The 27,484-nt window shown below is 40.5% G+C and overlaps 1 protein-coding gene across 2 annotated transcripts in view; it reads right to left on the bottom strand.

Moving 5' to 3' along the window:
- GPC6 (glypican 6) overlaps nt 1–27,484 on the bottom strand; it is a 1,188,890-nt gene that overhangs the window by 63,045 nt on the left and 1,098,361 nt on the right. The window contains exon 7 of one of the 2 annotated variants that reach the window (XM_035275392.3): nt 27,262–27,291. The exons of the other annotated variant lie outside the window; for it this stretch is intronic. Within the exon in view, the coding sequence (XP_035131283.1) occupies nt 27,262–27,291 (30 nt within the window). The remainder of the gene's footprint in view (nt 1–27,261; nt 27,292–27,484) is intronic. 2 annotated transcript variants of the gene reach the window in all.

The raw sequence follows: 27,484 nt of genomic DNA, 5'->3' as shown, positions 1-27,484 counted from the left end.
CAACATGATGAAACCCCATCTCTACCTAAAATACAAAAATTAGCTGGGCATGGTGGTGCACGCCTGTAGTCCCAGCTGCTTGGGAGGCTGAGGCAGTAGAATCACGTGAACCCGGGAGGTGGAGGTTGTGATGAGCTGGGATTGCGCCACTGCACTCCAGCCTGGGGGAAATAGGGAAACTCCACCTCAAAAAAAAAAAGTATGTCATGAATTAAATGCACTATGTTTGTTACTAGCCCAGCCAGCTCCAAGTTCTGACTCTGTCCTCACACCTAACCAGGGTGTGAATTTAGATGAAACAAAATTTATGGTTTTATTTGATGATGGACTTTTCCTCATCACATGCTATTTACAGCATCCTACAGATGAGAACATTGAGGCTTCCATATATGAAGCTCCCAATACGAGTCAGAGCTGCCATATGAACCCAGATCCAGGTCTCTTGAAGAGTTCTCTCTAAAGAATTCTCATAAGAAATGAGGGAGAATGTGTTGCTTCAAAGGCTCAGGGGATGCTGAGCCTGGTGGCCACAGCTTTGTCTCTGAACAGGGTGAAAGTAGAAGGAGGTGTGAAAATTCTTTCCTCCTTGTGGTACCCCTTTCTAGTGTAGACATTTAACTCACCACTTACAAGGGTTTCTATAAGCCTTTATTTTACCGAACTATCATGAAACATTCAAAAGAGCCTCCTAGGAACATTAGCACTTGTGATCCCCAATGTATTCATACTCTGGATTTATTTTATTTTTTAAATTCTTAAGAGAATGAACTTTTAGAATGCAGTAATAGTGTGAGTGATAAGTCTGCCTCACAAATGATTTTTTTCCTTCTGTAAACATAAATTCAATGATTTTGCATTTCGATTTACCTAAGACATGCTCTGCTCACATTTCCTTTTTTTTTGTCGTTGTTACGGAGAAAGTAGTTATTAGATATTCCATGACCTCTCTTTCATGGAAGGTCATTATATTGAGCACCAACCCTTCATTCATATTTCTGAAAGGTTCTCCATCCTGGGAAGAGCAACAAATTAAAAAACCACTATCGATGTGCAGATATTTTACAGCGCGATCCAGTGAGACTCTGCAATTTTCATACTGAGAAGTAAAATATGACCTAGACAAGACCCAGGCACAGGCTCACGAGAAAGACTATGGGGCTTTAAAATTATTGCCTTGATCATGGGAAGAAACATGAGGAATCACTGGCATCCACAACTCAGGATGGTCTTTGGGGGCAATCGGTGTTGGGGGGAATCAAAGAACATCTGGAAATCAGCATATTTTGAGCTAGTTCACACCCTGCTTGGTTCATATTTCAACAGATCTATGTAGTAAGGCAGTTATACTGCCCTGAGAAAAGCAGCCTAGATTTATCCTTTGGGATTAAACCATTTCGGCAAAGCTAGCAGGAGAACAACAGGAGGTAATCCCCCTCACTGGACTCTGCATGTTTCACCTGCAGCTCTGCTGTATCATGGCTCATTTTAACCTGCCTCAACATTTTCCCAGCATCTACCAGCAAAATGTTTAGCGAGGTATTTTACTCAAAAAAAGGACTATCTAATTTACATAAGAAAATATCTAACAAACACTTCCTGGGTCTCTGACCAAGTAAAGATGGACACATCTCTCTCTGACTCTCCTCTCTGCACCCTTTATGCAGATGACCAAACAAGAATGGAAAAAAAAATCACAACAGCAAAGAGAGCAGGATCTTTCAGTTAGATGGAAAGAGAACGACAAGGGAATTTAACAGATGGTGCTGATTTTGGCATGGATGTTTTCCCTCAAGTTCAGATAATAACTCCGGAGTCTCTGTAAGATAGTTGATTCCCAAAGGGTCTTTATTTCAGAAACATTCAGTTCAAACCCACACACTTATGAAACAACAGATAGCTTGCAAAGCGTCTTGGTTTTTGTCTCACAAGAATCCACCCCACTGTTAGATCCCGGTTCTTTCAGGACTGTATATATTAAAGTAGGGTTTAAGGGACATTTTATGTCAACTATTTATCCTATTAGATGTTGAACGTAAAAGACTGTAAATTTGCTTCCGAAGTGTCCCAGATTGTCTAACACATTATGTGTGTCACTCATCAAGGTCTCTAGACCTTTTTGAATATGTTTGTGATTGTAGGTGATACTACTTCTTGGTAGGGATTATACATCAAGGTGTACCACCAAGTGTGGCTCAGAGACTCCTGGAAAAAGATCCCAGGAGGGTGCATGGTTTACTTTGTCCACTTCCAGTAAGGGTTTATGGACATTCAGCATATCCTACCAACCTTAATTTGAATGGCTTTTTTTCTTGCTTTTGTATGGTAGTATCCTCTCTATCACCTTATCTCCACAGGGACTTCTTTCTGATCCTGCTTTCTTCCCTTTATAGCGTTGTTGCCCTCCAGAGGCAGAACCAACATGGTTTTGGTAAGGATAAGACAACTCAGTCTCAAGTACTTTCTAGATTATGCTTAGCAGTAACCCTTTGGGCCACAGCACACTCCTAAGTAGAGAGTCAATGACCAAGCCCATGAAAAAGAACTGCATGTACTTCTACCTCTGAAGAGTTAAGTACAGTCACAGTATTAATAAATCGTTACATTTGCATGGTGTCTCATAGTTTGACTGCCTTCCCATACCTTTAATTATCCAATCACCATCAATTAGCTATAAATTAGGTATAAATATTCATATTACTCTTTTCATAGATGAAGAGTCTGGGGCTTAGGGAGGGGAAGTAAAGGGCAGAGCTTAAAGCTCTGGAACCATAATTTGAAAGCCACTGTTTTCGAATCTAGGACAGTGGTCCTCCATCTTGCCGTCACACGAGAATTTCACAGCATGCTTTAAACATTTATACTGATACCTGTACTCTACTATAGAAAGATTTGGTTATTATAGAGAAGAGCCAAGGGGCACAGGTATTTCCTGATGTTCCCCAGGTGGCTGTAATGTACAGCTGAAGTTGAAAGTCACTGTTTTAAGGCAGGGGCCAGCAAACAATGGTCTCCAGTTGCCTACTGCTTTGTAAATAAACACTAGTGAAGCACAGCCATGCTCACAGGTTTGGAGTAAGAGGATCTGAACTTGGAGCTGGAGTCAGAGGATCTGAACTTGAATCCTACCTCTGCTACTTAGCTGTGCAATTGCAGGGAAACATACTTAGCTTCCATGGACTTCAGTTTCCTGATGAGTAAGACAGAGAGAATGTCCCACTCTCAGGGTTATTGCAGGAATTGAGAAAGATGAGTCGACGTGCGTTGAAAACTGCACAATGTCTTACACATTTCATTTACTACTTTGGCCACAAGGTCTCAGGCAAATGTATGAAGTGCAACTAAAGGATAATGCATTGTTGCACTGATTTCCTTTTGGGATTCACCAGGAAGAAATAGGAACTGTACACTCTCTAAAATTGGGTTTATCTTGGTTTGACAAGAGGGGAAAAACACAAACTTTCTTAAGCTGCTGTTTTTATGACTGACTGGAAACCCAGGATTAGCACAGAGAGCCTGCACACTCAGATGCTGACCATAGGATGCCAGAGAGCACTGGCCATTAGTGAGATTTATGGCCATGACTACATCCCATGCATAATCTGGAAAAGGGCAAAATATGAGTCAAGAAACTATCTTTACCTAAAAGTTCAAAGTTAGAAACAAAGTGGAAGAAATTTATAGTAAAAATTAAGGGAGGCCCTGAGTATTTTACAGTTAACTTGTGGCTCACAAGACTTCCTGGCTCAGTGCTATATTAAGAGGGTAATGTATACCAATATTAATTCATAAAACAGATGAAGACCCTGGAATCCTTTCCCATCCCTGATGCACAGACCAATTTCATCTCTAAATCCCTCATCTATCGCCCCTGGGAAAATCTTGTCATGTACAGAATCCTCGCAATGATTTCCAGAAACTTTATGTAAACATACAGAGAAAAGAAAATGTTAACGTCTCTCATAACTCACAGGCAGTGGCCAAAGAGAAAAGTGTCTTTCTTGTAAACAGAGATCCTCACATCTGTTACTTCTCTTTCAATCTCCTGACATCAGATTCACTCAGAGCAAAACTCATTACTGGTCAATTCACTCAAAACCACCAAACTGATTTTGTTTATAAAAAATTCCAGAACATTGCAAAGAAACAAAAACCTTTTAGAAAAAATAATCTCCTTCTTGCAACAATTTGACACAAGGGCATCATTATTTCTATGAAGCTATCATAAGTTATTAAGTCACATGTTTCGAGTTCTGCTCAGAAGGCAGATTAGCTGCATTTTGGTATCTCCATGCCAGAGACCAACAGCTGAGCCAGCCCCACACCAGAGAGAATAAACTGGCAACGAAAACTATGTACAGAGAGATTAGGCAAAGTCTTCATGTTTTCCATTTTGATAAAAACTTGCAAAATGGAACAGCAAGAATATAATTTTTGAACAATCTGTGAGACCCAAGACTGCTGGTATCTTTTTCTTTCTTTCTTTCTTTTTTTTAAGTTATACTTTAAGTTCTGAGGTACATGTGCAGACTGTTACAGAGGTATACACGTGCCATGGTGGTTTGCTGCATCCATTGCCCTGTCATCTACATTAGGTATTTCTCCTAATATTATCCCTCCCCAATCTCCCCACCCCCTGTTATCCCTCCCCTAGCTCTCCCACATCCTAACGGTCCCCAGTGTGTGATGTTCCCCTCCCTGTGTCCATGTGTTCTCATTGTTCAACACCCACTTATGAGTGAGAACATGCAGTGTTTGGTTTCTGTTCTTGTGTCAGTTTGCTGAGAAGGATGGTTTCCAGTTTTATCCATGTCCCTGCAAAGGACATGAACTCATCGTTTTTTATGGCTGTGTGGTATTCCATGGTGTACATGTGCCACATTTTTTTTAATCCAGTCTATCATTGATGGGCATTTGGGTTGGTTCCAAGTCATTGTTATTGTAAACAGTGCTGCAATGAACATATATGTGCATGTGTCTTTATAATAAAATGATTTATAATCCTTTGGGTATATACCCAGTAATGGGGATTGCTGGGTCAAATGGTATTTCTATTTCTAGATCCTTGAGGAATCTTTTATTCCCCCTACTTGGAACTTCAGCAATGTTCACCATGCGGATCTAGAAGCACTATTGGAATCAGATGAGGTGATAGCTAATTACTACAGTTCAGCTTGATCCAGCCGCCGTCCATGGGCCTTGTTACACCCCCCAATGACCAACTTTTTGGCCTCATATCACTTACTAGAAGAAACCAAAGCCAAACTAGGATGAGAGAAGGGAACCAAAGGAATTATAAAAGAAAAAATTAAGTTTTTATATATAAGATCATAGTCAAAGGAACGTCCAGTTTCTAGAACCTGTTTGGGAAGATTCTTTTGGTCTGCCCTTATCCATCTCTCCCTTCTTTAATTCCTGTTGCACAAAGCATTACTGCCTCATAGTTTGCAATGACTGATTCTCAGATGGAGAGCAGGGATAAAATCTTACATGACTCTAGATTTCTTCAGAGCTCATTGACAAGAACAAAAGAGAAAGAGAGAGAGAGAGAGAGAGAGAGAGAGAAGAGCACATGCTTTTAGTTCAGAAACTCTTTGATATAATCCAAAATCGGCTTAATATCTATATTCCAAGTGCTTAAAACTTTCCCCGAGGAAGAAATCTCTTGCTTGAAAAACGCTGGTAAGCAAATTAATTTAACTTTTACTTTTTCTAAGTAGTGATCCTTGCTTTTCATTTTGTCTCAAAATCTTTGTGTTCCCAGGTTTAACTCAGGATTTTCATATTAGGATCCTTTTTAATAGTATTTGGAAATGCATGAATTTATGAAAGGAACATTTTAGGTGGACAATCAAACGATATTTCCAACAACTTGACAGACAAATGCTGCTGTCCACAGACAAAAATGAACCTCCCCTTTTTCTTTTCTGTGCGTACAATGCAGATAGATCAGTTCTGGGCCCTCTGCCTGGCTCCATGTAACCACACAGCTGCTCAAAATCTGCTTGGGATTAGGAGCATACACTGGGCTATGGAACCAAGTAAAACTGTGGGCCCAGATGATCAGCAAACACTCAACCCTGGCCTCATTTAGGGGTTGCTATAAACCAGGGATGGAGAAACTTCCTCTCTAAAAGGCTAGATAGTATTATGTTAGGCTTTGCAGGTCATAGGGTCTCTATCATGATGACCAAGTGCTGCTATTGTACTGTCAGTACAGCATTAGACAATATCTAAATGAATGAGCAGGGCTGTGTTCCAATAAAGCTTTATTTATTAAAATAGGTGGCTTGGCCCATGGGTCATAGTTTGCTGATTGTTACAAACAAACTTGGACTAGCTGAGCCCAACTCATATAGCTTCTGGTTTACCTATCTTGTTAGTCCCCATCCTAAAAACCACTGCACACAGTTTCCTGAGTCTGCCAGTTAGAGATGATGTAGGACCCCCAAATCAATCCAAAATGATAGAAAAAGGAGGCAAATTTTATTCAATATTTGGAGGGAGTGCCAATTTCTGAGATCAGAGGAAGATGCTCAGCTGGTAGAACAGTTTTTATGGCTACATCAATGTAACAATCAGCTTTTTAAGAAATCCACATAAAAGGACAAAAGACCAACCCAACAAACCCGCCAGATTTCAAAACCAGAGCTTTTTGAAATAGGCTAAGGTCTGAAGAGATATATACATGAATGTGCAGTTTCTCCTCTGTACCCTTCTGATTACACAGGGAAAACATGGAGCACACAGCTCATTGCCTATCGACTATTATCATCCTCCTTTAACAGACAAGGATTTGAGCTGTGCTTCTCTTAGCGTGATGTACCTATGAATGCTGCAGGCCTGGGGTGGGACCTGCGATTCTTCATTTTTGACAAGTGTCCAGGAGATGCTGATGCTGCCAGTTTAAGAATCGCATTTTGATAAATAAGGACTTGGGGAAATGGCCAGCAACCTTGGCTGCACGCTGGAAATGCCAAGGGAGCTTTCCAAATACAGATGCCAGGCCAAATAGATCAACATCTCTAAAGATGAGGCCCAGGCATCAGTATTTATTAATGTTCCCCAGGTAATTCTAATGTACAGTCAAGACTGAGAATTGCTGAGTTAGCTGCTCTGAGAAATTAACTGACTCACCCAAGGTCACTTGGCTAGTGGCCAAGCAGGGACTTTAAACACGGTAAAAATTTTGCTGGCCCCATGATCTTTGAAGATGATCTTAAAAATTATTACTAGGCAGGCATAACACGGGCAAGGGTTGTATTGTTTCCAGAAGAATTACTAATGTGAGAAAGAAGAGGAAAGGTGGGATTAAATTTATTCAGGGAGCTACTAATTCTGATCGAGGGAACACAGAGAAAGCAGGCAGCACAGCCGCTCTGTCCCGGTGTGAAATTCCCTTTCAAGAATTGTTCTTTCTTCATGAAAGCAACGTGCTAGGAGCCTCTTGGAAGGCATATTCAAGTCAGCAATGTGCAGTACCTTCAGCTCCTTTGATGAATCACCACATGATGAAACTTTAGAGGTTGAGTAATCACATTTGGCTTCCTTTCTGCCTCTTGGGAGGTTCAAAAAGTCATATTTATGGGAATGGGCAAAATTTCTGACCCAGAGATGTTTTTTTTTTTGTCCCAAATAGGACCGAAGTAAGAGAAGAGGAGGCAACATTGGAAAATTATTTGGACAGCTCAAGAGTTTATGAGTCTCCTAAACGCATCCAACCCCACATTGTGAATGGAGGTCTATTTTCATCTGGTAACACATGAATTTCAATTACTTTTACACAATTGTTCATCCACAGTTTTCAAGATCAGATACGTTTTCTCACTGTCTATAGATCCTGTGGAGAATAGACCTCCCCCTGGGATGAAGACCTCGGCTGTGTAATTTGGGACACGCTACCTCAAAAGGAAAATGAAAGCGTGATTCTCTCCTGAGGGAGGAATTGGACGTCTCCCAGACTAAGCAAATGGCAGCTGCAGACGGTACTGTGAGGCGCAGATCTGCTGCTGGGAACGGCATCCTTCGAGGTGGAGGATGTGAGGGGCCCAGGGTTCGGTGGGCCCTGGGAACATGGTGAGCTCATGTGAAAATTCCTAACATTGAACATGCAGGGAGAACCCAGTGTTTTGCCAAATGTTTTCAGGAGCTTAAATTTTAAGCTGCACTTCTGTTCCTTTTGGACATTCTTGAGGAAATTTTAGTTTCTTTATTTTGTCCCTCTCTGGTTCCATTTTGGGCAAGAAAGAAATACAAATCATACCCTAAAAGGTACTAACCAGCTCTTTCAAAAGGGAAATAAATCTGAGAGCTCCAGTGTTGGTAGGAAGCGTCTCAGCAAGTCTATTTCAGCCCTCCAGGGTTCTAGCTGAGGAGCTCCAGAGTGTGATGAGGACCCCGGTCAATGTTCAGAGGGGTTACAGCAAACACCTTCCACACTTGCACAGAAACTCACGATCCTCTCACTCAAAGGGACTGCAGAGCCTCTGCAGTTCACCCCTTGTTTTAACAACGAGCAAACCAAGGCTCAGTGACAGGAAGTGACCTGTCCAAGGTCACATAGTGATGCAGGGGCTGCAGTGGGACTACAGCCAGGGCTCCTGGCTTCCTGGCCAGCATCCCCTCCCACTTCCCCAGTGGATGTGCTGCAACAGACTGGAATGAGCCCCCTTGTCCTTCCCTGAAATACTCAGTGCAGCGACTAACATACAATATTATTTGTTTGTTTATAATGTATATACAATTGCTTCCTAGAAAGACTTCCAGGAGGCAGAGCCATGCTGCTGGCTGATGTTGGGGGGGTCTCTTCATGTCTGCTCCTGAAAAACACAGAGCAGTGACATCAGACTGCAGCCAACATGAGCGAGACCAACGACAGAGCAGCCAGAAAGCAAAGCTTGATCCACTATCCCAAGAAGTTTTTGTTTGGCTTTTCCCTCTTTGCACTGGAAACCTCACTTTAGGGTGAATTCATGCACGAGCCAGGAAGTCATTTTACATGTCTAATTAAGGGTAGTCATTCTTCCAAGAAACACACATTGGCATTGAGCATGGAAAGATGGTAAAGGTAGGTTCTCAAAGGCAGTAGCAGTCTACTTTGCATGTGAGGTGGTACCTATCAGCATCACAGGTGAGGTTGTTAAAAACACAGATTTGCTGACCCCTGTCCCACCTTGGCTGACAGCGTGGCCCTGGGTTGGCCCTTGGGAATCAGTATTTTAATAAGTTTCTCATGTAAATGATCCAAGTCCCACATACTCCGAATGCTGGTCTAACGTGCAGAGGAATCCTTTGAGACAACAGCCACAGAGCCTTCTCTACTGCTGGCTTTGTAGGCGATCTCCAGGAAGCAGGAAAGATCACCCTTTCCTATTTTCTCTCCCAACAAAATCTGGGGGAAGGGTGAGGAAGCATGCTTGGTTGAAGAAGGCAGTTTTTCCCGTCTCCAGGTGTGCAATATGGCCATTTCTTCTTCCAGGAAATGTCTCAGTGAAACTCCTGTCCTAAGAAAAGGAGGCACTGAAGCTATTTAGGGAAAGAGAAAAGTGGGTGAAACTATCTGCACTTAGATTCCATTTTATAAGAAGTAGTGACTTTTTTTTTTTTTTTTTTTACTGGGTATCACACTTGCTGTTAATAAAGTGAAAAAAACAAATACGAAAACCTCTCACAAAATACTCCGACCCACTCAATTTGAATCTATATATTCAGTCACTGTGACTACCTCAGTGTTACTGTAACAGTGAAACTCTTGAAAAGGGGATCCGGGTCAGAGTAAAGCATCAGTTTCATGAGTAGACATTCCTCCAAGTGCTTGGCATTTTTGGAATGTTTTGCTTTCATTTTTTTGCTCTGACTGCAGTAAATGAACCGTGATATGAAAACACCTTCTTTTCTTGTGTTGTGGCCTAGAATTTCCTGAGAGAAGCCACAGCTGTGAGGTAGCAAGGGGGACGCGGTGAGTGCAGAGGATAGAGAAGAAGAGAAGAGCTGGGAAAGAGATGCAAAAGGTCCACAAAAGGGAGAATAGGAAAACATCTGTGATGAGATGCTCTGTCATTAATCACCTCCAAGAAATTCCAACAGTCTCCAAGCCCCGTCTGCTATGGTTTGCTGACACAGAGGGGAAAATGTACAACCACCAACACACAGCTAGTAAAACCGTTACAGCTATGTGAATGGTCGGGCTCCAGCAGAAGGCAGTGGTCCTTATTTTTAAATTTATGCATGAAATCATGCACGTGGAGAAAAAGATAACAAATTCCCCCCTCTATGCCTTGGAAGTCGGGAGTCCTAGAAATATTCTGAGAATATTTGCTATCTCATGTTGGTGCTGGTAGACTCTAAACTACCAACATATTTAGCTATAAAATTCCCTTGAGAATGTTATTGTTGATAGAATATCAGTGAGGGAGCTGGAGGTAGACCCTCCTTTTCCCAAGCTTGCATTTCTGTAATACATTGTTTCATAACAGGAGGGAAAAAGTTACTCGGACTTAATTTTCATTACCTTCCAGTGCCTGTGTTTGCAAGCTGGAAAGACTCCTCAGAATCTCCTCTTTTAATTTCACTGACCTGAGTTGCTTCCCGCCATTTAACTACAAGAGGAAAGGTGGGCTGGTCACGGTGGCTCACGTCTGCAATCCCAGCACTTTGAGAGGCCAAGGTGGGCAGAACATGAGGTCAGCAGATTGAGGCCATTCTGGCCAACATGGTGAAACCCCATCTCTACTAAAATCCAAAAACTTAGCTGGGCATGGTGCCGTGTGCCTGTAGTCCCAGCTACTCGGGAGGCTGAGGCAGGAGATTTGCTTGAACCTGGGAAACGGAGGTTGCAGTGAGCCGAGATTGAGCTACTGCACCCTTGCCTGGCAACAGAGTAAGACTTGTCTCAAAACAAAACAAAACAAAACAAAACAAAACAAAACAAAACAAAACAAAAAGAAAGAAAAAAAGAGAGGAAAGGCTAAAGGACTCACTAAGGTTTCTAGCACATTTTCTGTGTTTTCACTACAAAGTGACATCAGGTAGACCATAGGATTTCTCCTAACAGCTAATTTTAAATGAGTTTGGATGAAAAGCATAGTTAATGTAGGTTTATTAATGGTAACAAATGGACCGTCTTGTGATTGCGGGGAAGGCTGTGTTTATGTGGGGGCAGACATTTGCTGTGAACCTAAAACTGCTCTAAGAAAATAAAGTCTATCAGGAAAAAAGGATCCATCTTGCTCCTGAAAGTGGACAGTGAATCCAAGGAGTTTGATTCTACTTTATTTTTCTTTGTGATTATAATTTTGTGAATAATTTTATTTCTGTTCCAGAAATTAAAAAAAAAACAAAAAACCTAGGTCTTGTTCTGGTTCCTTATCTCTGTGCCTCTGATCTGCTGTCTTTGTGCCATAAATCTTAACTTTGTGCCTCTGTTTCTCCTATTATTTTAGGAGGAGAGGAGTCAAGATGAGGGAAGATAAATAAGATAAGGTAATTCTTTATTTTGGAATGTGTATGTGTGTGTGGGGGCAAAAGCACACCAAAAATACCTGATCTTAGTGGAAGAAAATATAATTAAATACATGCTTACTACAAGCAGCATGACATTCTCTTAAAAACTGCATTACCGGATACATTATTATTGGACTGGAAGTTGATAAGCCAAAAAAAAAAAAAAAATCTTAGCACTAACCCAAGTGATTTTTGCTATTTCATCTTTCTGGATTTTGGCGTTCTCACTGGTGAAGTGAGGGCATGGAGATGGACGTTCACATCCCCGAATGTAGAGCAAATGTTTGGAATTGTTCGTCCCTGGTAGTGACAGCCAATCTGCATGCCTTGCTCGATGTTATCTTACTGGGTTCCTCATGTGAACACCACAAGGGAGTGTCTTTGGGGGGAGGAGGTCACGGCCAGTGCTTCTAAGGATCAGGCTCTGGTCTCACTGTCTCCTTGCTCTACTTACCCACACAAACTATCTTGCTTTTAGATTTGGGGTGAGCCAGCCTAAAGCCAAACATGGTAAACCAAGGAGCTCTTTGGGTCACACGGGTCAAAAGGGTTGGAAAGAAGCTGACCTCAATCCAACAAAATGCAATTATTTGAACCCAGAAGACGCAAATATGTAATAGGGATTTTAACCAAAAGCCAGTAATCCTGGAGGGGCGTTTTATAATTCCCACGAGGCTTTTAAACAACTTGTGCTGAAAGCTTCTTATTGTTTTAAATCAATAGAGCTGTAGCTTTAACTCCTAATCATGAGTTCAACCAAAAATAATTTCCCTGATATTATACTATCAGTATATAGGAAGAGCTTATTCAATGAGGACCTTGAATCCCAAATTCCCGTGATCAGCAGCCTTTGAGAATACAACAGTGATTTAATGAAAAGCAAACTCAGGTGCATGGTTGATTTAATGTTCTGGGAGCACACAATAGTTACTGCCACCCAGACCGACTGCCCTCTGCCCTGCCTTTCACCAAGTTCCTTTCTTCACTCCCCTTGGAGTGAGCACAAATGAGTGAGCTGTGTTCTTCTCCAGGCTTCATCATAGAATTCTGTGAAGTTGCTCTGGGCACTAAAAATAGTCCTGGTGCCAGAAAGGAACATATCTTCCTCCTTTCTTCTCTTGTTCCCTTCCTCCTTTCTCCCTCCCTCCCTCCCTTTTCCTTCCCCCCAAAAGAGGATCTTAAAGTACTTTGAAAAACAAAGAAGAGACAAAATAGCAGTAAACCCTGAAAAGGCCTGTTCACCTCCTGTTTGACCTTGGATGGCAGTAGAAACATCCCAGGAGCCAAGAGGACCCTCACGCTAGGCCCCTGGGAACAGAAAGCCAGCCCTGGGAGTCGCTTCAAGGGAAACATCAAATTGCTGGTTCCAGTTGTTTCAAGCTTTACAAGTGAGATGCGGGATGTGAAAACCCGCTGTCTATCCTCACGCACTTCACAAACGCGGTGTGTGGTGTGTCCTTATTATTATTTGGTGAACTACCACGGGCTGTTGAGCAGATTCTGATTTAATCTGGAACTACGCTGCATTTTCTGAGATGGGACAATTAGTGGACATAAATCTGAAACAGAAATTTAAAAAAACCCAGGTCTTGTTCTGGTTCCTCGGCCTCTTATCTGTTATCTTTGTGCCATAAATCTTAACTTTGTGCCTCTGTTTCTCTTATTTATTTATTTTTTTTTAAAGGAGAGGGGTCAAGATGAGGGAAGATAAAAATAGCTGCAAGATTCTTCTCGTGGCTCTCATTCCCCATAGTCAAACCTACTCTCGAAGTGCTGATCATTTTATAGTTAAATTACAGTTGCTAACTTGTCCCTGTGCTCACCTTCAAGGGAATTTTTATAAAAGGCTATTTCAAATGCTGTTCACCTTCATATTCAGTTCAGCCACCTAATCTGGGGGTTTCATGTCCTCTACCAGTATTTCTACCTTGCCTGGCTTGAATCTTGTTTTAAAGGCTTTCAGAGGTGGTTCTGGTGGTGACATGAGGCCACAGGCATGTACGCTGCTCTCAGAAATGAGTCACTGGGGACGCCACGGGTCCCCGCCTCTCTGTATGCCATCATTCCTCTAGGTTGTTTTCATCCACCATTTAGCTGCACCCTTCCTGAATACCTTCATATAACTTGAATCTCTTCCCGGCTTCCCAAATGTTCACCATGGGACTTTTCACTGTCATCTTGCTGTGTGGCTGTAACTCGCAAAGAAGCTCCAGAGTTGACTTTATTCAACAACAACGCCAGGAGCCAGCATTAGCTTGTAGTTCTCTTCTAGTCCTCAGCGACTAGACCTAAATGTGCTGAGAAAAGCTTTATTTAGTAGCTTTAGCTCATCGTAAATGCTGCAGCACGAAGCCCTATCAGCCACTTCCTGTAAAGACTAAGGCTGGGGAGAGTGTGTTTACCTCTAGGCTTTGGGTTAAAGACTCACTGAATAAATAAAAAAATCTTTAAGAAAACTACTATTTCCTAATGAATAATTGAAATCTTTGTACTTGAGTGTTCTTGAGATTTTTTTATTTTTACAAATTTAAAGGGTTCAAGTGCAATCTGGTTACATGGATATCTTGCGTAGCGATGAAGCCCAGGTTTTTAGTGTAATTATGCCATGAATATTGTACATTGCATTGTACCCTTTACATTCTCACTCTTGACACTCCTCCCACCCTGCTACCCTTCCAAGCCTCCAGGGCCTATTACTCCACACTCTATGTCCACATGTACACATTATTTAGCTCCCAATTACAAGCTAGAATATGTGGCATTTGACTTTGCATTTATTAATGTGATTAATAAGAATAACAGCTAAGCTTAATCTATGATTGCTATTGCTATTATTATCATTAGTGTTGAGAATATTGAGAATATGTAGGCTGAGTACAGACAATGGCTGAGCTAGGAGCTTCATGCACATTGGCTTCTATCATCATTACAAACAATATTTTACAGAAAATGAGATGACATTAGGTAATGAGCACACAATCACACAGTCAGGATTTTGAACTTGGCTCATGTGCTTGCAAAGCTTTGAGTTTGCTGCGCCATGCACAAATTAAAAGGGTTGTGCATCTGGTGGGCTGGGGCGGGCTCTGCACAGGGATCAGGAGGGATGAGAAAAGGAAGGTAAGGGAGTCACATCCCTAAACTGTGTAGAGCTGGCTTCTTTCGCAGTCCTGTCATCCTCATTAGGACCACACAGATGCAGGTTTTATGAGGCCACTCTTTTCCCTCCCTACCTGTGCTTGCTCTCTGTCTGAGGCAGGGAATAAATGCATGAATAAATAAATGACGGCTCAAGCCTGTAATCCCAGCACTTTGGGAGGCCGAGGCTGCTGGATCATGAGGTCAAGAGATCGAGACCATCCTGGTCAACATGGCGAAACCCCGTCTCTACTAAAAATACAAAAAATTAGCTGGGCATGGTGGCGCGTGCCTGTAATCCCAGCTACTTGGGAGGCTGAGGCAGGAGAATTGCCTGAACCCAGGAGGCGGAGGTTGCAGTGAGCCGAGATCGCGCATTGCACTCCAGCCTGGCTAACAAGAGTGAAACTCTGTCTCAATAAATAAATAAATAAATAAATAAATAAATAAATAAATGAAACAAAATAAACATGTGTGCCATGCCAGTCTATCTAGCTGGTATATAGCAGACACTTCACTAGCCCATCAGGTCCAGAGTTTTGGCCTGGGCAGACTTCTGGGTGGTCTGCAGGAGAAGCTGCCAATTGCAGAGTTTAGGTCACTCTGATCCTGCAGCCCGCAGCAGAACCACAGCGTGTGACCAGCCCTGCTGCTTGTGGAACCTGGCACCTGAGGTCGCCACAGACATGGCCAATTTTGTATCTCCATCTAAAAAGTGCTTTTTGTTTTCTTTTAAGAAAAATAGAATGCACACAATCTTTTTATTTTCTTAGTTTTAAATTTGGGTGGGGAGACAGCCAAACCATATCAGCTGGTAAGTAGTCTATCTGTGAAGGAGAATCTTTCTAGGTGCTAGCAAGAAGACAAAATGAAGGATGTATCTGAGTTTGTCTCTCTGAAGGTGTCTGTGGATATAGGTGATATCTTTTAGTTAAAATAACTCATGAAAGAAGCCCAACAGCATGGGTTCTGGAGATGTTTGTGGCACCAAGAGCCTAGGTATTGGAATGAAACTCTGTGGTGCCTAGGGCCATAGGCTCAGGCCTGGGGCGGGGTTCTGGGACTGCTGAGATGGGCTATTGCCTTTATGGAACTGGAAATTTAGGGCTTAAACTGGAATGATATTAACCAATAGTACCAACTACCACATGATCCAATGAAACAGGGCTTCTTAGAATACCTACCAGAAACAGAGGACCCCCCCCACAAAATAATAACTGTTCCAGTGCTCTGTTCTAAATTGGTATGATGCTCCGTCAAGTAAAAGATGCTGGCGAGGCTGTGGAGAAAAGGGCATGCTAATACATTGCAGGTGGGAGTGTACATTAGTTTAGCCATGTGAAAAGCAGTTTGGCAATTTCTCAAAGAATCCAAAGCAGAATTAACATTTGGCCCAGCAATCCCATTACTGGATAGGTACCCAAAGGAATAGAAATCATTCTCCCATAAAGACACATTTACATATATGTTAATCGCAGCAAAACTCATAATAGCAAAGGCATGGAATCAACCCAAATGTCCATCAGTAATAGACCGGATGAAGAAAATGTGGTACTATATACCAGGAAATATTACACAGCCATAAAAAGTGAGGTCATGTGTTTTGCAGCAACATGGATAGAATTTGAGGCCAATATCTGTTCCTATCCTAACACAGGAACAGAAAATTAAATACTACATGTTCTTACTTATAAGTGGGCACTAAATGATGAACACACATGGACACAAAAGAGGGGAAAAAAAGACACCAGGGCTTACTTGAGGGAGATGAGATGGAGGAAGGTGAAGATAAAAAAACAAAAAACAAAAACTACCTGTTAGCTACTGGGCTTATAATCTGGTTGGCGAAATAATCTGTACACCAAACCTTTGTGATATGCACTTTACCTACATAAGAAACCTGCATGTGTATCCCTGAATCTAAATAAAAGTTTAAAAAACAATCTTAACCCAGAGTTGGTGAAGGGTTACCTCGTGCATGACTACATGTGTATTCTCCTGCACGTTTCCTAAGATCAGCTAATACTGCAACACAGACTGGAGCATGTAGGAGTCAACAAGTTGGTGAGAAAATGGCAAACCTTCAAAGGCCCCAAACCAAGGCAAAATGAGTACTCAGAAAGGAAAACAAGAGTACTAAGAATGGATTTGGCCCAAAGGATATTTCCCAGACCCAGATGACCTTCAGCTTTGATGGCCTTAGATTTGCAGGCTGGGGCAAGGACAGGAGAGTAAAATACAGGGCTTCCCTAGTGTGACGAGCCAGTATCACCACCCAATCACATAGAGCCAGGGTTCCCAAGGGCAAATCCTTAGGATAAGATGATATAGAAATACCCTTCAACACAGGCCACCCAGACTTCCTATTGATTAATTTCCAAGGAATATAAACTCACAAAAAACAACAGAAACAAAGAAAGCATAACATCTATAAGGAAATAAAGCACCACTTGTAAGAAATTGTAGAAATGCCAGATGAGACCAGCAAACTCTTTAGCTATCCACAAAGCATGAAATAAACATGTTTAGAACCACATGTTTTCACTCATAGGTGGGAGTTGAACAATGAGAACACATAAACACAGGGAGGGGAACATCACACACCAGGGCCTGTCGGAAGGTGGGGAGTTAGGGGAGGGATAACTGGGGCTATGGGGACAGGGGAGGGATAGCATTAGGAAAAATACCTAATGTAGACAACAGGGTGATGGATGCAGCCAACCACCATGGCACGTATATACCTATGTAACAAACCTGTATGTTCTGCACATGTACCCCAGAACTTTAAGTACAAAAGAAAATGTTTAAAATGGAAAAGGTAGAATTTAGAAATGTGATGAGAAGGCAGATACTATTAAAAAAAGGACCAAGCATATTTATAAAAATTAATTCATTAAGTATTAGAAATGAAAAATAAAATTATTCAGGTTAAAAACTAAGTAGATAGCTGTTTAATAAACCTGAGAGACTAAATCAACTGAAAAGTATAGCTAAATACATTATTCTGAATGTGGCAAGAGACAAAGGAAGGTTAAGAGACATGGAGGATGGAGTGAGATGGTCTCATGTGTCCAATCAGTTACTGAATGAGTAGAGAAAGAGAGTGAATTAGGATGAAGCAATACCTGAAGACATAATGGCTTAGAATTTTTCAGAATAGTCAAAGAAACCAATCATGAAACTCAGGAAGCCCAATACATCCTAAGCAAAGCTAATAAAAAAGAAATCTATACCTACACATTATGATAGCAACAAACAAGACCCTAAAAGCAACTTGAAAGAAAATACAAATTACTTACAAAGGGAGAACTGATAGCAAACTTCTCAACAGCAACAGTGGAAACCAGGAGACAGTGAAATATAAGCATCAGTGCACCCAGAGAAAATAAATGTTGACCTAGAATTACATATTGAGCACAAATGTCTTTCAAGAATGAAGGCAAAAATACATTTTCAAATAAAACTCTCAGTAAAGGAAAACCTATAATATGTTTTCCAGACCAAGGAAGTGACTTCAGTGGATGATTTTATGCAAAAGGAATGATAACAAAAGCAAGTGGTAAAATGTGATCGATAATATATTAAAAGTTCCAGTACAAGACGGTAACAACAATCTTAACTTTTGTTTTGTGTAAAACACACCTATAAGACAGAACTAAATTATCCCATAATAATAGCAAATAATTTGGGAGGATAATTATAAGAATCAAGGTGTTCTAAGGTCCTTGTACTGTTACAGAAAAGGGAAAGATATTGATGAATGAATTAAACTTGGACTTTGATAAGTTAGGATGCACGTTAAAATTAGAAGACTAAAACTACAGTATTATATCCCACACACTAACAGAAAAGAGTGAAGTAAGAAACTACAGTATTATATCCCACACACTAACAGAAAAGAGTGAAGTAAGAAACTACAGTATTATATCCCACACACTAACAGAAAAGAGTGAAGTAAGAAACTACAGTATTATACCCCACACACTAACAGAAAAGAGTGAAGTAAGAAACGACAGTATTATATCCCACACACTAACAGAAAAGAGTGAAGTAAGAAACTACAGTATTATATCCCACACACTAACAGAAAAGAGTGAAGTAAGAAACTACAGTATTATACCCCACACACTAACAGAAAAGAGTGAAGTAAGAAAATATCCTCAACTGACCCACAATAAGGAAGAAAAATAAGACCAAAAAGATGAGACAAATAGAAATCACAAAATGAGATAGAAGAAATGAATAACTATATCAACATTTCTAGTACATTTAGGTGAACTAGGTGTTCCAATTGAAATAAAAAGATTGTTATTCTGGATTTAAAAATAAACCTAGCTATGTGATGTTTACAAGAGATACATTTAAAATATATAGGTTCAGAAAGGTTGAAAGTAAAATGAAAAAAGATATTTCAGTTAAATATTTTTAAAAACTTGGTGTAACTACATTAATATTGGAAAGAAATAGACTGTAAGGCAGAAAACAGTTAGTAGAGACGGAAAACTATTCTGATGGAACCTCATTCACAAGAAGTATAAATTTTAACTATAAATATAGATGAGAAATATATACATCAACCACAAACAATTGTTTCTAGAATTTTCCATTTAATATATTCAGACTGCAGTTGACCATGAGTAACTGAAACCACAGCTTTCTGTGGTTTCAACTGCAGTCCAAAAACATTAAATGGAAAATTCTAGAAAGAAACAATTAACAAGTTTTACACTGTGCACCATTCTGAGTAGTTTGATGAAGTCTCATGCTATCCTGCTCTGTCTCTTCTTAATTTGCAAGAAGGGTGAGTATAACAGAATTAAAATTGAGAGAGAGAGAGAGAGACAGAGAGAGAGAGGACATTCAATAATTTTTATTACAATGTGTTATTATAATTGTCCTATTTTATTGTTATTGTTAATATCTCACTGTGCCTCACTTCTAAAATGAACTTTATTATAGGTATGTATGTATAGAAAAACAGTATATATGGGGTTTAGCACTATCGATGGTTTCAGACATGCACTAGGCATCTTGGAATGTAGCCTCCACGGATAAAGGGGAGCTACTGCAAAATGAAAAAAAAATAGGTCTCCTGGCATAGTGAAAACCTCTCCTTCAGTAATGGATAGAACAAGCAGATAAAACAAAAATCAGTAAAGACACCTACAATTTGAGGCCTATTCTGGAAAGGATCCTCTTATCTTCTTCCCTCTACTCTTCCATGAGGCATCTCCTGTGTGGCATTAGGAGGTATCGGAAGTTGGCACTCACGTTTTGTTCACAACAACTGAGTGTTCCTGAATTTTAAAAAGTAGTGTTGAATTACAGACATTTGTATGAAAATATCATTCTTTGGCTACTGTTTGGTAAATAATTGTGACATCTCTGAGTTGTCCACTTACTGGGCACAAAGAGTGCAGAGTAATTAAAAAAGAAACACACGCCCACACTCACGCACACACGCTCACTCTCACACTCACACTATACCTTTCCTTGTCATACTATGATCCAAGTTGTTCAAAGTCAGCTTCTTAAAAAAATGCCTAAATATTAATATTAATTCTCATCCTCCAAAATCATGGAGAAAATAAACTTTTAAAAATGATTATACTATAAAGAGCTTTTAATTTTATTCATTTTGTCAAAAATACCAGACAAAAGAGAGCATGAGGATCCTTTCACTGGAGCCCTCACCATCAAAATCCTAATGAAATATTGTTCCTTGAAGACATTTTGCATAAAGAGGATTTGATTTTCCTGAGTAACTGGAAACATTTTTGTGTGGACATGTCTTGCTCTAAAGATAGCCTCTGGGTTTTTGGATTTTATGTGAGTAGATCAATTAGGGCAGTTTGCTGCCTCTATGTTTTCTTCTCAGAGCTCTTCTAGATGCTTTGTGTTTACCCTTTTTTTCTACTATTCAAGGAGCTGCAAAGAGCAAGCAAAGGAAATGCTTAGCTTTTTCAAGTACAGAGATGAGAGTTTTCACGGAAATGAATGCTGTCTGCTTTGGGGAGTTTTCTGAGGTCAAAATCCCTTAGAATAAAGTTTACAAAGTCACTGGTTTCCTGCCTCATTATGCATAAATAATTTATGAATTTGTATTCTAATTTTTCTTCCAGCTGAATCAAAGCTCTACAGTTTTGCAAATAATTCCACACAGAAGCCAATGACACACACATTCCTGAGACTATCATTGCCATGGATAAATTTGCTGTTGCTGTCAGCCAGTGCAGTTTCCTCGATTAACCTGTAAAAATGTTCTCGTTCAATGAATGCTGTTCAGAAATCAACTGATATTGTACAAGAAGACAACGGCAGGCTCCAGAACATGAATTCTTGGTGATTTTAAATGATGATGTATGAGAGAGAGAGAAAGGGAGGACAGTTTGATTTGCTCCAACCAGTTTGACCCAGAAAGAAGAGCAGAAAAATTGCTTTGCCTAAGCAAACATGACATGAAGTCATACGAGAGCAGCACTCACAATGGGCAGTATCAAAGCCTCATTTAAAATACATATTGTCTGGCTCTGAAAGACGTCTAGATGCCAGTAATAAAAAATTTTAGCTCATTCTGTTTACTTATTGGCACTTTTCTCCTATTTCTAGGCAATAACTTCTGTGTCCTCCTTTGAGACACTGTCTTCAGATTTGGGGTGGGATCCCTTGCTCTGGTTGGATGATGATTGAACTGAAAGTTCAGGTAAGCTCCATTGGCTTCCAGTGCTGAAAAGCCACATGACTGAAAAGGGATGGTGGTTTTGTAGGGCAACGTAAATACCCTCTCTGTAACAAGGACTTAGATTTCTCCTAGGATTCTAATTTTTTTTTTAAAATACAAGTTAGTTCTTTCAAAAGACCATAGAAGAGTCTGTTCATTTGCAGGGCAATCTTTATAAGAGCATGGTCTGATTTAAATTATAGTTACTTTTGCCTGTCATCTCCTAAAGCAGGGGTGTCCAATATTTTGGCTTCCCTGGGCTGCGTTTCGGAAGAATAATTGTCTTGGGACACACATAAGATACACTAACACTAAAGACGGCTGATGAGCTAAAAACAAATTGCAAAAAAATCTCATAATGTTTTCAGAACGTTTACGAATTTGTGTTGGGCTGCATTCAAAGCCATTCTGGGCCACATGCAGCCCATGGGCCGTGGGTTGGACAAGTTTGCCCTAAAGTGTTGTGAGTTCTTTGATTGTGGTCTGGTCACATACATGTGGTTCATGCTAGTGCATGATAAATACGCTGAATAAAGGAATGACTGATTTTTCTTTTCCTTTTCATGTACAGTTTATCTTAGTGCTGGAGAGTGTAATGACATGGATTTTTATCAATTTAAAAATCTTGCCTTGGCTCAATCCTGTAATCTCAGCACTTTGGGAGGCTGAGGCAGGTGGATCACCTGAAGTCAGAAGTTCGAGACCAGCCTGGTAAATATAGCGAAACCCCGTCTCTACTAAAAATACAAACAATTAGCTGGGAGTGGTGCCACATGCCTGTAATCTCAGCTACTCGGAAGGCTGAGGTAGAAGAATTGCTTGAAGTTGTAGTGAGCCGAGATCCACCATTGCACTCCAGCCTGGGTGGCAGAACAAGACTTGGTCTCTTAAAACAAAAAAAATCTTGCCTTGATCATAATGTTTGTGGTCGACAATGCTATCATTCACTAACATGTCCTTTTTCTCTCTCTCTGTATGAGGCACATAGGAACATATGTCCCTGACTATCTGATGGCTTGATCATGTGACTTGCTTTGGCCAATGAGATGTGATCAGTATGATGTGACCCTTCCAGGTAGAGACGTGAACAGCCACCTTTGCTACATTCTTCATTTCCCCTGCCATTGTGAAAGGTGGACCTCCAGAAAATGGCTGCTTTGTCACACAGCCAATGTGTAATGAGTACTTGGCACACACAAGAAATAAACTTGTGTTGTCGTGAGCCATTCTGGGGGTTGTCTATAGGTGTGGGCTTGCCTGGCCTGGCCCATCTGGATCAATACAGCACTGGAAAAGCTTCTACAGATATTACACAAACGAACTTCCAACAAATTATTTGTTAGCCAGGCATATAATGGGGCTGCTGCTGGTGGTGGTTCATTCATTTACTATCAACGTGACTTTTTATGTTTTGATAGCTGGCCAGTGTTATGGGTATAAGAAAATACCCATGAAGTCAGAGCCTTTGACGATAATGATGTGAATGAGCTTAGTAATAAAATTACTGTGTATTGCAAATATCTTTCTACCTTTAACAGTTATGAAGGGAAGTCAATTTTCACTCAAACAGGTTCCTTTTCATCTGGTTTTCTCTACAATGTTTATGCCTGAAGTTTATTGCTAGCAGTAAAGAGTGTCCGAGTCTGTTATGGGAATAGCCAAATTCCCAGTGCTTTAAAATGTATTCCATAGCCCCCAGAGTCTGTTAAAAGCTGATTGATTATACAGCAAATACATCAAAACTGGTATTTATAAAATATCCCATTTCTTCAGCTCTAGCTCTCATAAGCATGAACATTACATTTGGGAGTCATGCAAATATCTCAGACAGCTAAGAGAAAATATTGTTGCAGATTTTCCATGACAAGGAAAAGGTTCTTTACTCAATACATTAATAAAAGATCTGTGTCAACTGATGGGTCTCATGAACAAATAGTTTTAAAGGTACGGTTTGAGCAGTTTAGTGTGCTTGTCTATTCAGACTTCCATAATCAATCCACCAAAACACCAATTACGTAGCAGAATAAAGGACAGTTACTGTGAATGAGAGTGCAGATGAACTTTTGCTTCTGACTAGTTCACAACTGATACCGAAGCTTTTGTTTAATTTGTTGAAGATTTGGGCAGAAAGTTCTGGCTTAAGAAGAGAAAATGGGCTTTTAGACATGGCCTATATTAAGGATGCTACAGATGTTTAATGTTTTTAATTTGTATATTTGGTCAATGATTACTCATTTGCTAATATACCTTCTACGTATTGTTTTTTCACATAGTCAATCGGAGATTGCAAAATCAAATTCCTATTTATTGTATGCTAAGATTAATATTCCATGAGGCTCTACACTACGTACTGTTCTCTGGAGAAGACATAGCGTGTCTAACTGACTTGGAAAGCAACGTCTTTTCTAAACAATCACTTGCCCTTTGATGATGCCAGCACTAACAACATGCTATGATGCAGACTGGACATAGCAGCTAGCTTTACTAAGTTCTATGCAAGAGAGAAGAACTCAATCAATACATTTATTGATAAATTGATACCTACAGAATGCATCAATTTGGGTTTAGCTGAAGTCTAGGAATTTTCCAAGAAATTTTAAAGCCTGAAGCAGAAAATAAGCATATCAACATGCCATAAAATACATATAAAATCTGTAATAGTCCTATTTTGGTTCTGAAAGTGTAACATTTCATTTTTTATGATACAGAGGTCACCAAAGCTCTTGCTTAAGTGTTTCTGATAATAAAGGAGAGTTTAATCCAGAGTTGAAAACGGTTTTGTTAACAAATTGCCCCCAGGATGATTTAATATCACTCACACTTACTATAAGTTGTGCAAAATTGTTCCTCTTCCAAAACATGTGGTGTAACATTATTTCATTGTCAGAATCCATATGATTCTTTAAACATGTCTTAAAACGGTGATGTGGACTGGGCTTTAGTACCTCCCTGGGAGTTACGTAGCTAAAGTGAGTGTACTCTTCCTTCTCCCCAAGGTATACAACCCCGTGCAATTAAACCAGCTTGGCCTGGACTGAAAGACAGGTCCATGCTCCTCCTACGTTCACTAATTCCTCCACATACTCAAAAGAATAGCTTCCTGGGGGTGTAAAAATAGTTCACTGTCCACTGGGTGTGAGCCAAAAAATCCACACAAGAGCAGGAGCTCCATCCAGGTTTCCAACAGTGCATACCATCGAATTAGATTTGTGCATCCTTCCAGCCCATGGAATATGCAGAATATCCTGAAGATAAACCATCATTTTACATGTGTGTCTTATGATATTCCCCACTTGGGCCTCATCAACCACAGCCTCCTAAATGGAAAGGAGCCTGTGACAGGTGGCTCTCCCTGCTACCACATGCTGCTGATGTTGCCCAGAGAAGAGCAGACACCGAGACAGAATGAGTTGGGTGGTTTGATTTTAATATATATATATTTTTTTATTATCTCCCTGCTTTGAAAGCTCACTGCATTTTGCTTCTGTTATTACCAAGGATTCATTCAAAATGAAACTGGGGTGTCTCTGTGGGGTTTTGCAGCAAATAGATAAAGCAGGTTCGGGCAAGACCGGGCCGGGCCATTCACAACCTGAAGTGGATGAAGCAGTAGCCATTTGTTTGCTGGGGTGAATGGGACGTAATTTATTCAGCTTCAGCAGAGGCTGAAAGCCAATCTGGCCTTGACCCATTTATCTTTAGAAAACTAATTAAAGTGGAGAATCTGGCTTATTGTTGTTATTGAGGTTTTACTTTTTTTGTTAGGGCCAATTGAAGATTGAGGGTGCCTGTGTGTGTGTGTGTGTGTGTGTGTGTGTGTGTGTGTCTGTCTGTGTTGGGGTGGAAGGTGGGAAATATCAGTTTCACCTAAAGACAGTGGCTGAAGGTCTAGATAATAAAGCAGTTTCTTAAACACAGCCTGACATCCTTTTGAAATGCAAAATAGTGGATTCAGCAGGGTGCAGAATCCTTTGAGGTGACAGTGAAATGCCACAGCAATTTAAAATGAACAACAGACAGTTTCCTAAATCCTTACAACCAAGACTTTCTAAATTGCACCAAAATGGCCCCACAGAGGCATGGAAGAACATTTTTATCACCAGCATTTTACTGAAACTGGTACTAACCATCAGGCAGGAAATGATGCCAGGATGTTAGTTGCCTTGTCCATTTTGTTTCAGAACAATTAAAAAAGTTGCATATCTTGATGATCTTTTATAAGTACTTAAATATATATGTCACAATATTAACAACATGTTTGTCACCAATTACCTACCAATGAATCTCAAAAGTTGCAGTGTAATTTTGGAAAACATATATCAAAAACAGGCCTCTGTTTTTTCTCTTGTTTGTACGTTTTGGTCTAGATAAGGTTATAGGAGACAAGTAGGAAGTACAGCAGACACAGGGATGTTATGATATGTATTCATTCCAGTATGTTCAAGGAAGTGATAACTCTTGGGGAAAGCTACAGGGTCATGACAACCATTAGGTAAGGAAACTGAACTGGACCAACTGCAGGAAAACCTGGAGCTCCCGAGAATGTGTTGGAAAGGGCAGACACTACTATCTTAACTGAAGCCACTGTAACTATCAGCGGGACCAATCGAGCAGAAACCTGACTTGTCCCCTCCCATTTCCCTCTTAGCATCAGGAGCCCTTTAGCTATTTGTTTTCCCTGTGGCCTCCTCAAGGTCTTCCTTTCAGCAGTGTTCCTGCTCCGATTTACCTCCTAACTTTCTTACTTCACCCAAATTGGCCTGGTCTCAGGGAGCGGAATAATGAATGAGGATACTACTCAGAACAATTTCTTTTTAAACACATGATTTCAAAGAAGGGATTTTAGACATCATGTTATCACTGCCTGGATTTAAGATCAAACAGTTAGCACTATGATTTCACACGTGGGCTGCACAAATAAATAGGTACCTCTCAAGTGACAGTCACCTTCTCTCTTCGTCCATGATACCATGTAGGGTGCATGTTTTTAAGAAGTGTTATCACGGAGGGGTGCAGTGGCTCTTGCCTGTAATCCCAGCACTTTGGGAGTCCAAGGAGGGTGGATCACCTGAGGCCAGAGTTCGAGACCAGCCTGGCAAACATGGTGAAACTCCATCTCTACTAAAAATACAAAAATTATCTGGGTGTGGTGGTGTGCACCTGTAATCCCAGCTACCTGAGGGGCCAAGGCAGGAGAATCGCTTGAACCTGGGAGGTGGAGGGAGTAAGATTCCATCTCAGAAAAAAAAAAAAAAAGTGTTATCAGCATTCAATGATATTGTGGAAACCAGATAAACTATTTTGGTTAATCTAGTCAAGTGACATAACCTGAGTGTTCTTGTCCTTAGCCCTGTATTGGGGGTAAGCTTTCAAGTAAAACATATCCAGTGCTCCCTCTATAAATGCTCTGAATGCTCTGAAAGATATCAGGAAATTCAAGTAGAAAAAGAAAAGCAAACAACCTATTTTTTAATCCCTTAAATTTTCTATGTCTCAGCTAATGGAAACATTAGCACCTTATGCATGAGGGCTGATGTTGGTTTGTTAGAATATATTGGCCTATTGTTCTTATAGGCCAATATATTCTAACAGGAAAGAGCTAGTTTTCCAGGCAGACTACACATTGTCTGAACATTGGGACAGAATTTAAATCAGCCATTCGATGAGCTCGTCTTACACCAAGATCAGATTGAAAACTTGGCCATTGGAAAAGAATATGAAAAGGTTGTTAACCATAAATTTCAAGCAGAGAGGAAACCACTGAACAAGTTGGCCATGTGCAGTATTCAATCCACTCCAGATAATTGGGAAAGGGACAGTGGAGGGGGAATTTCTCAGGGATTCTCCTGAATGACTGTACAAAGATAAATGGGGATGAGAGGAAGAATAAGACCAATGCTTACACTATGCTGCATAGTCCGCCACACAGTCCTCTGGGAAGCAAGAGGAAAACAAATTTAAAGGAAAAAGAAAAGAGATTATTCTATACATCGTAATAGCACAGCACAGGCACAAAGTTTAGCTTGGTAAGTTGGCATTCCACTCACTCCCCACCCCAAATTCCCTCAGAATGACCAGTAGGATATTTGAGAAATCCATATCCACAGGACAGTGTTGAATACTTAC

Source organism: Callithrix jacchus, chromosome 1 (assembly GCF_049354715.1).
Source record: "Callithrix jacchus isolate 240 chromosome 1, calJac240_pri, whole genome shotgun sequence".
In the NCBI taxonomy this organism is placed as follows: domain Eukaryota; kingdom Metazoa; phylum Chordata; class Mammalia; order Primates; family Cebidae; genus Callithrix; species Callithrix jacchus.
The sequence above is the reverse complement of the archived record's forward strand: the minus strand, read 5'-3'. Positions and strand labels throughout refer to the sequence as shown.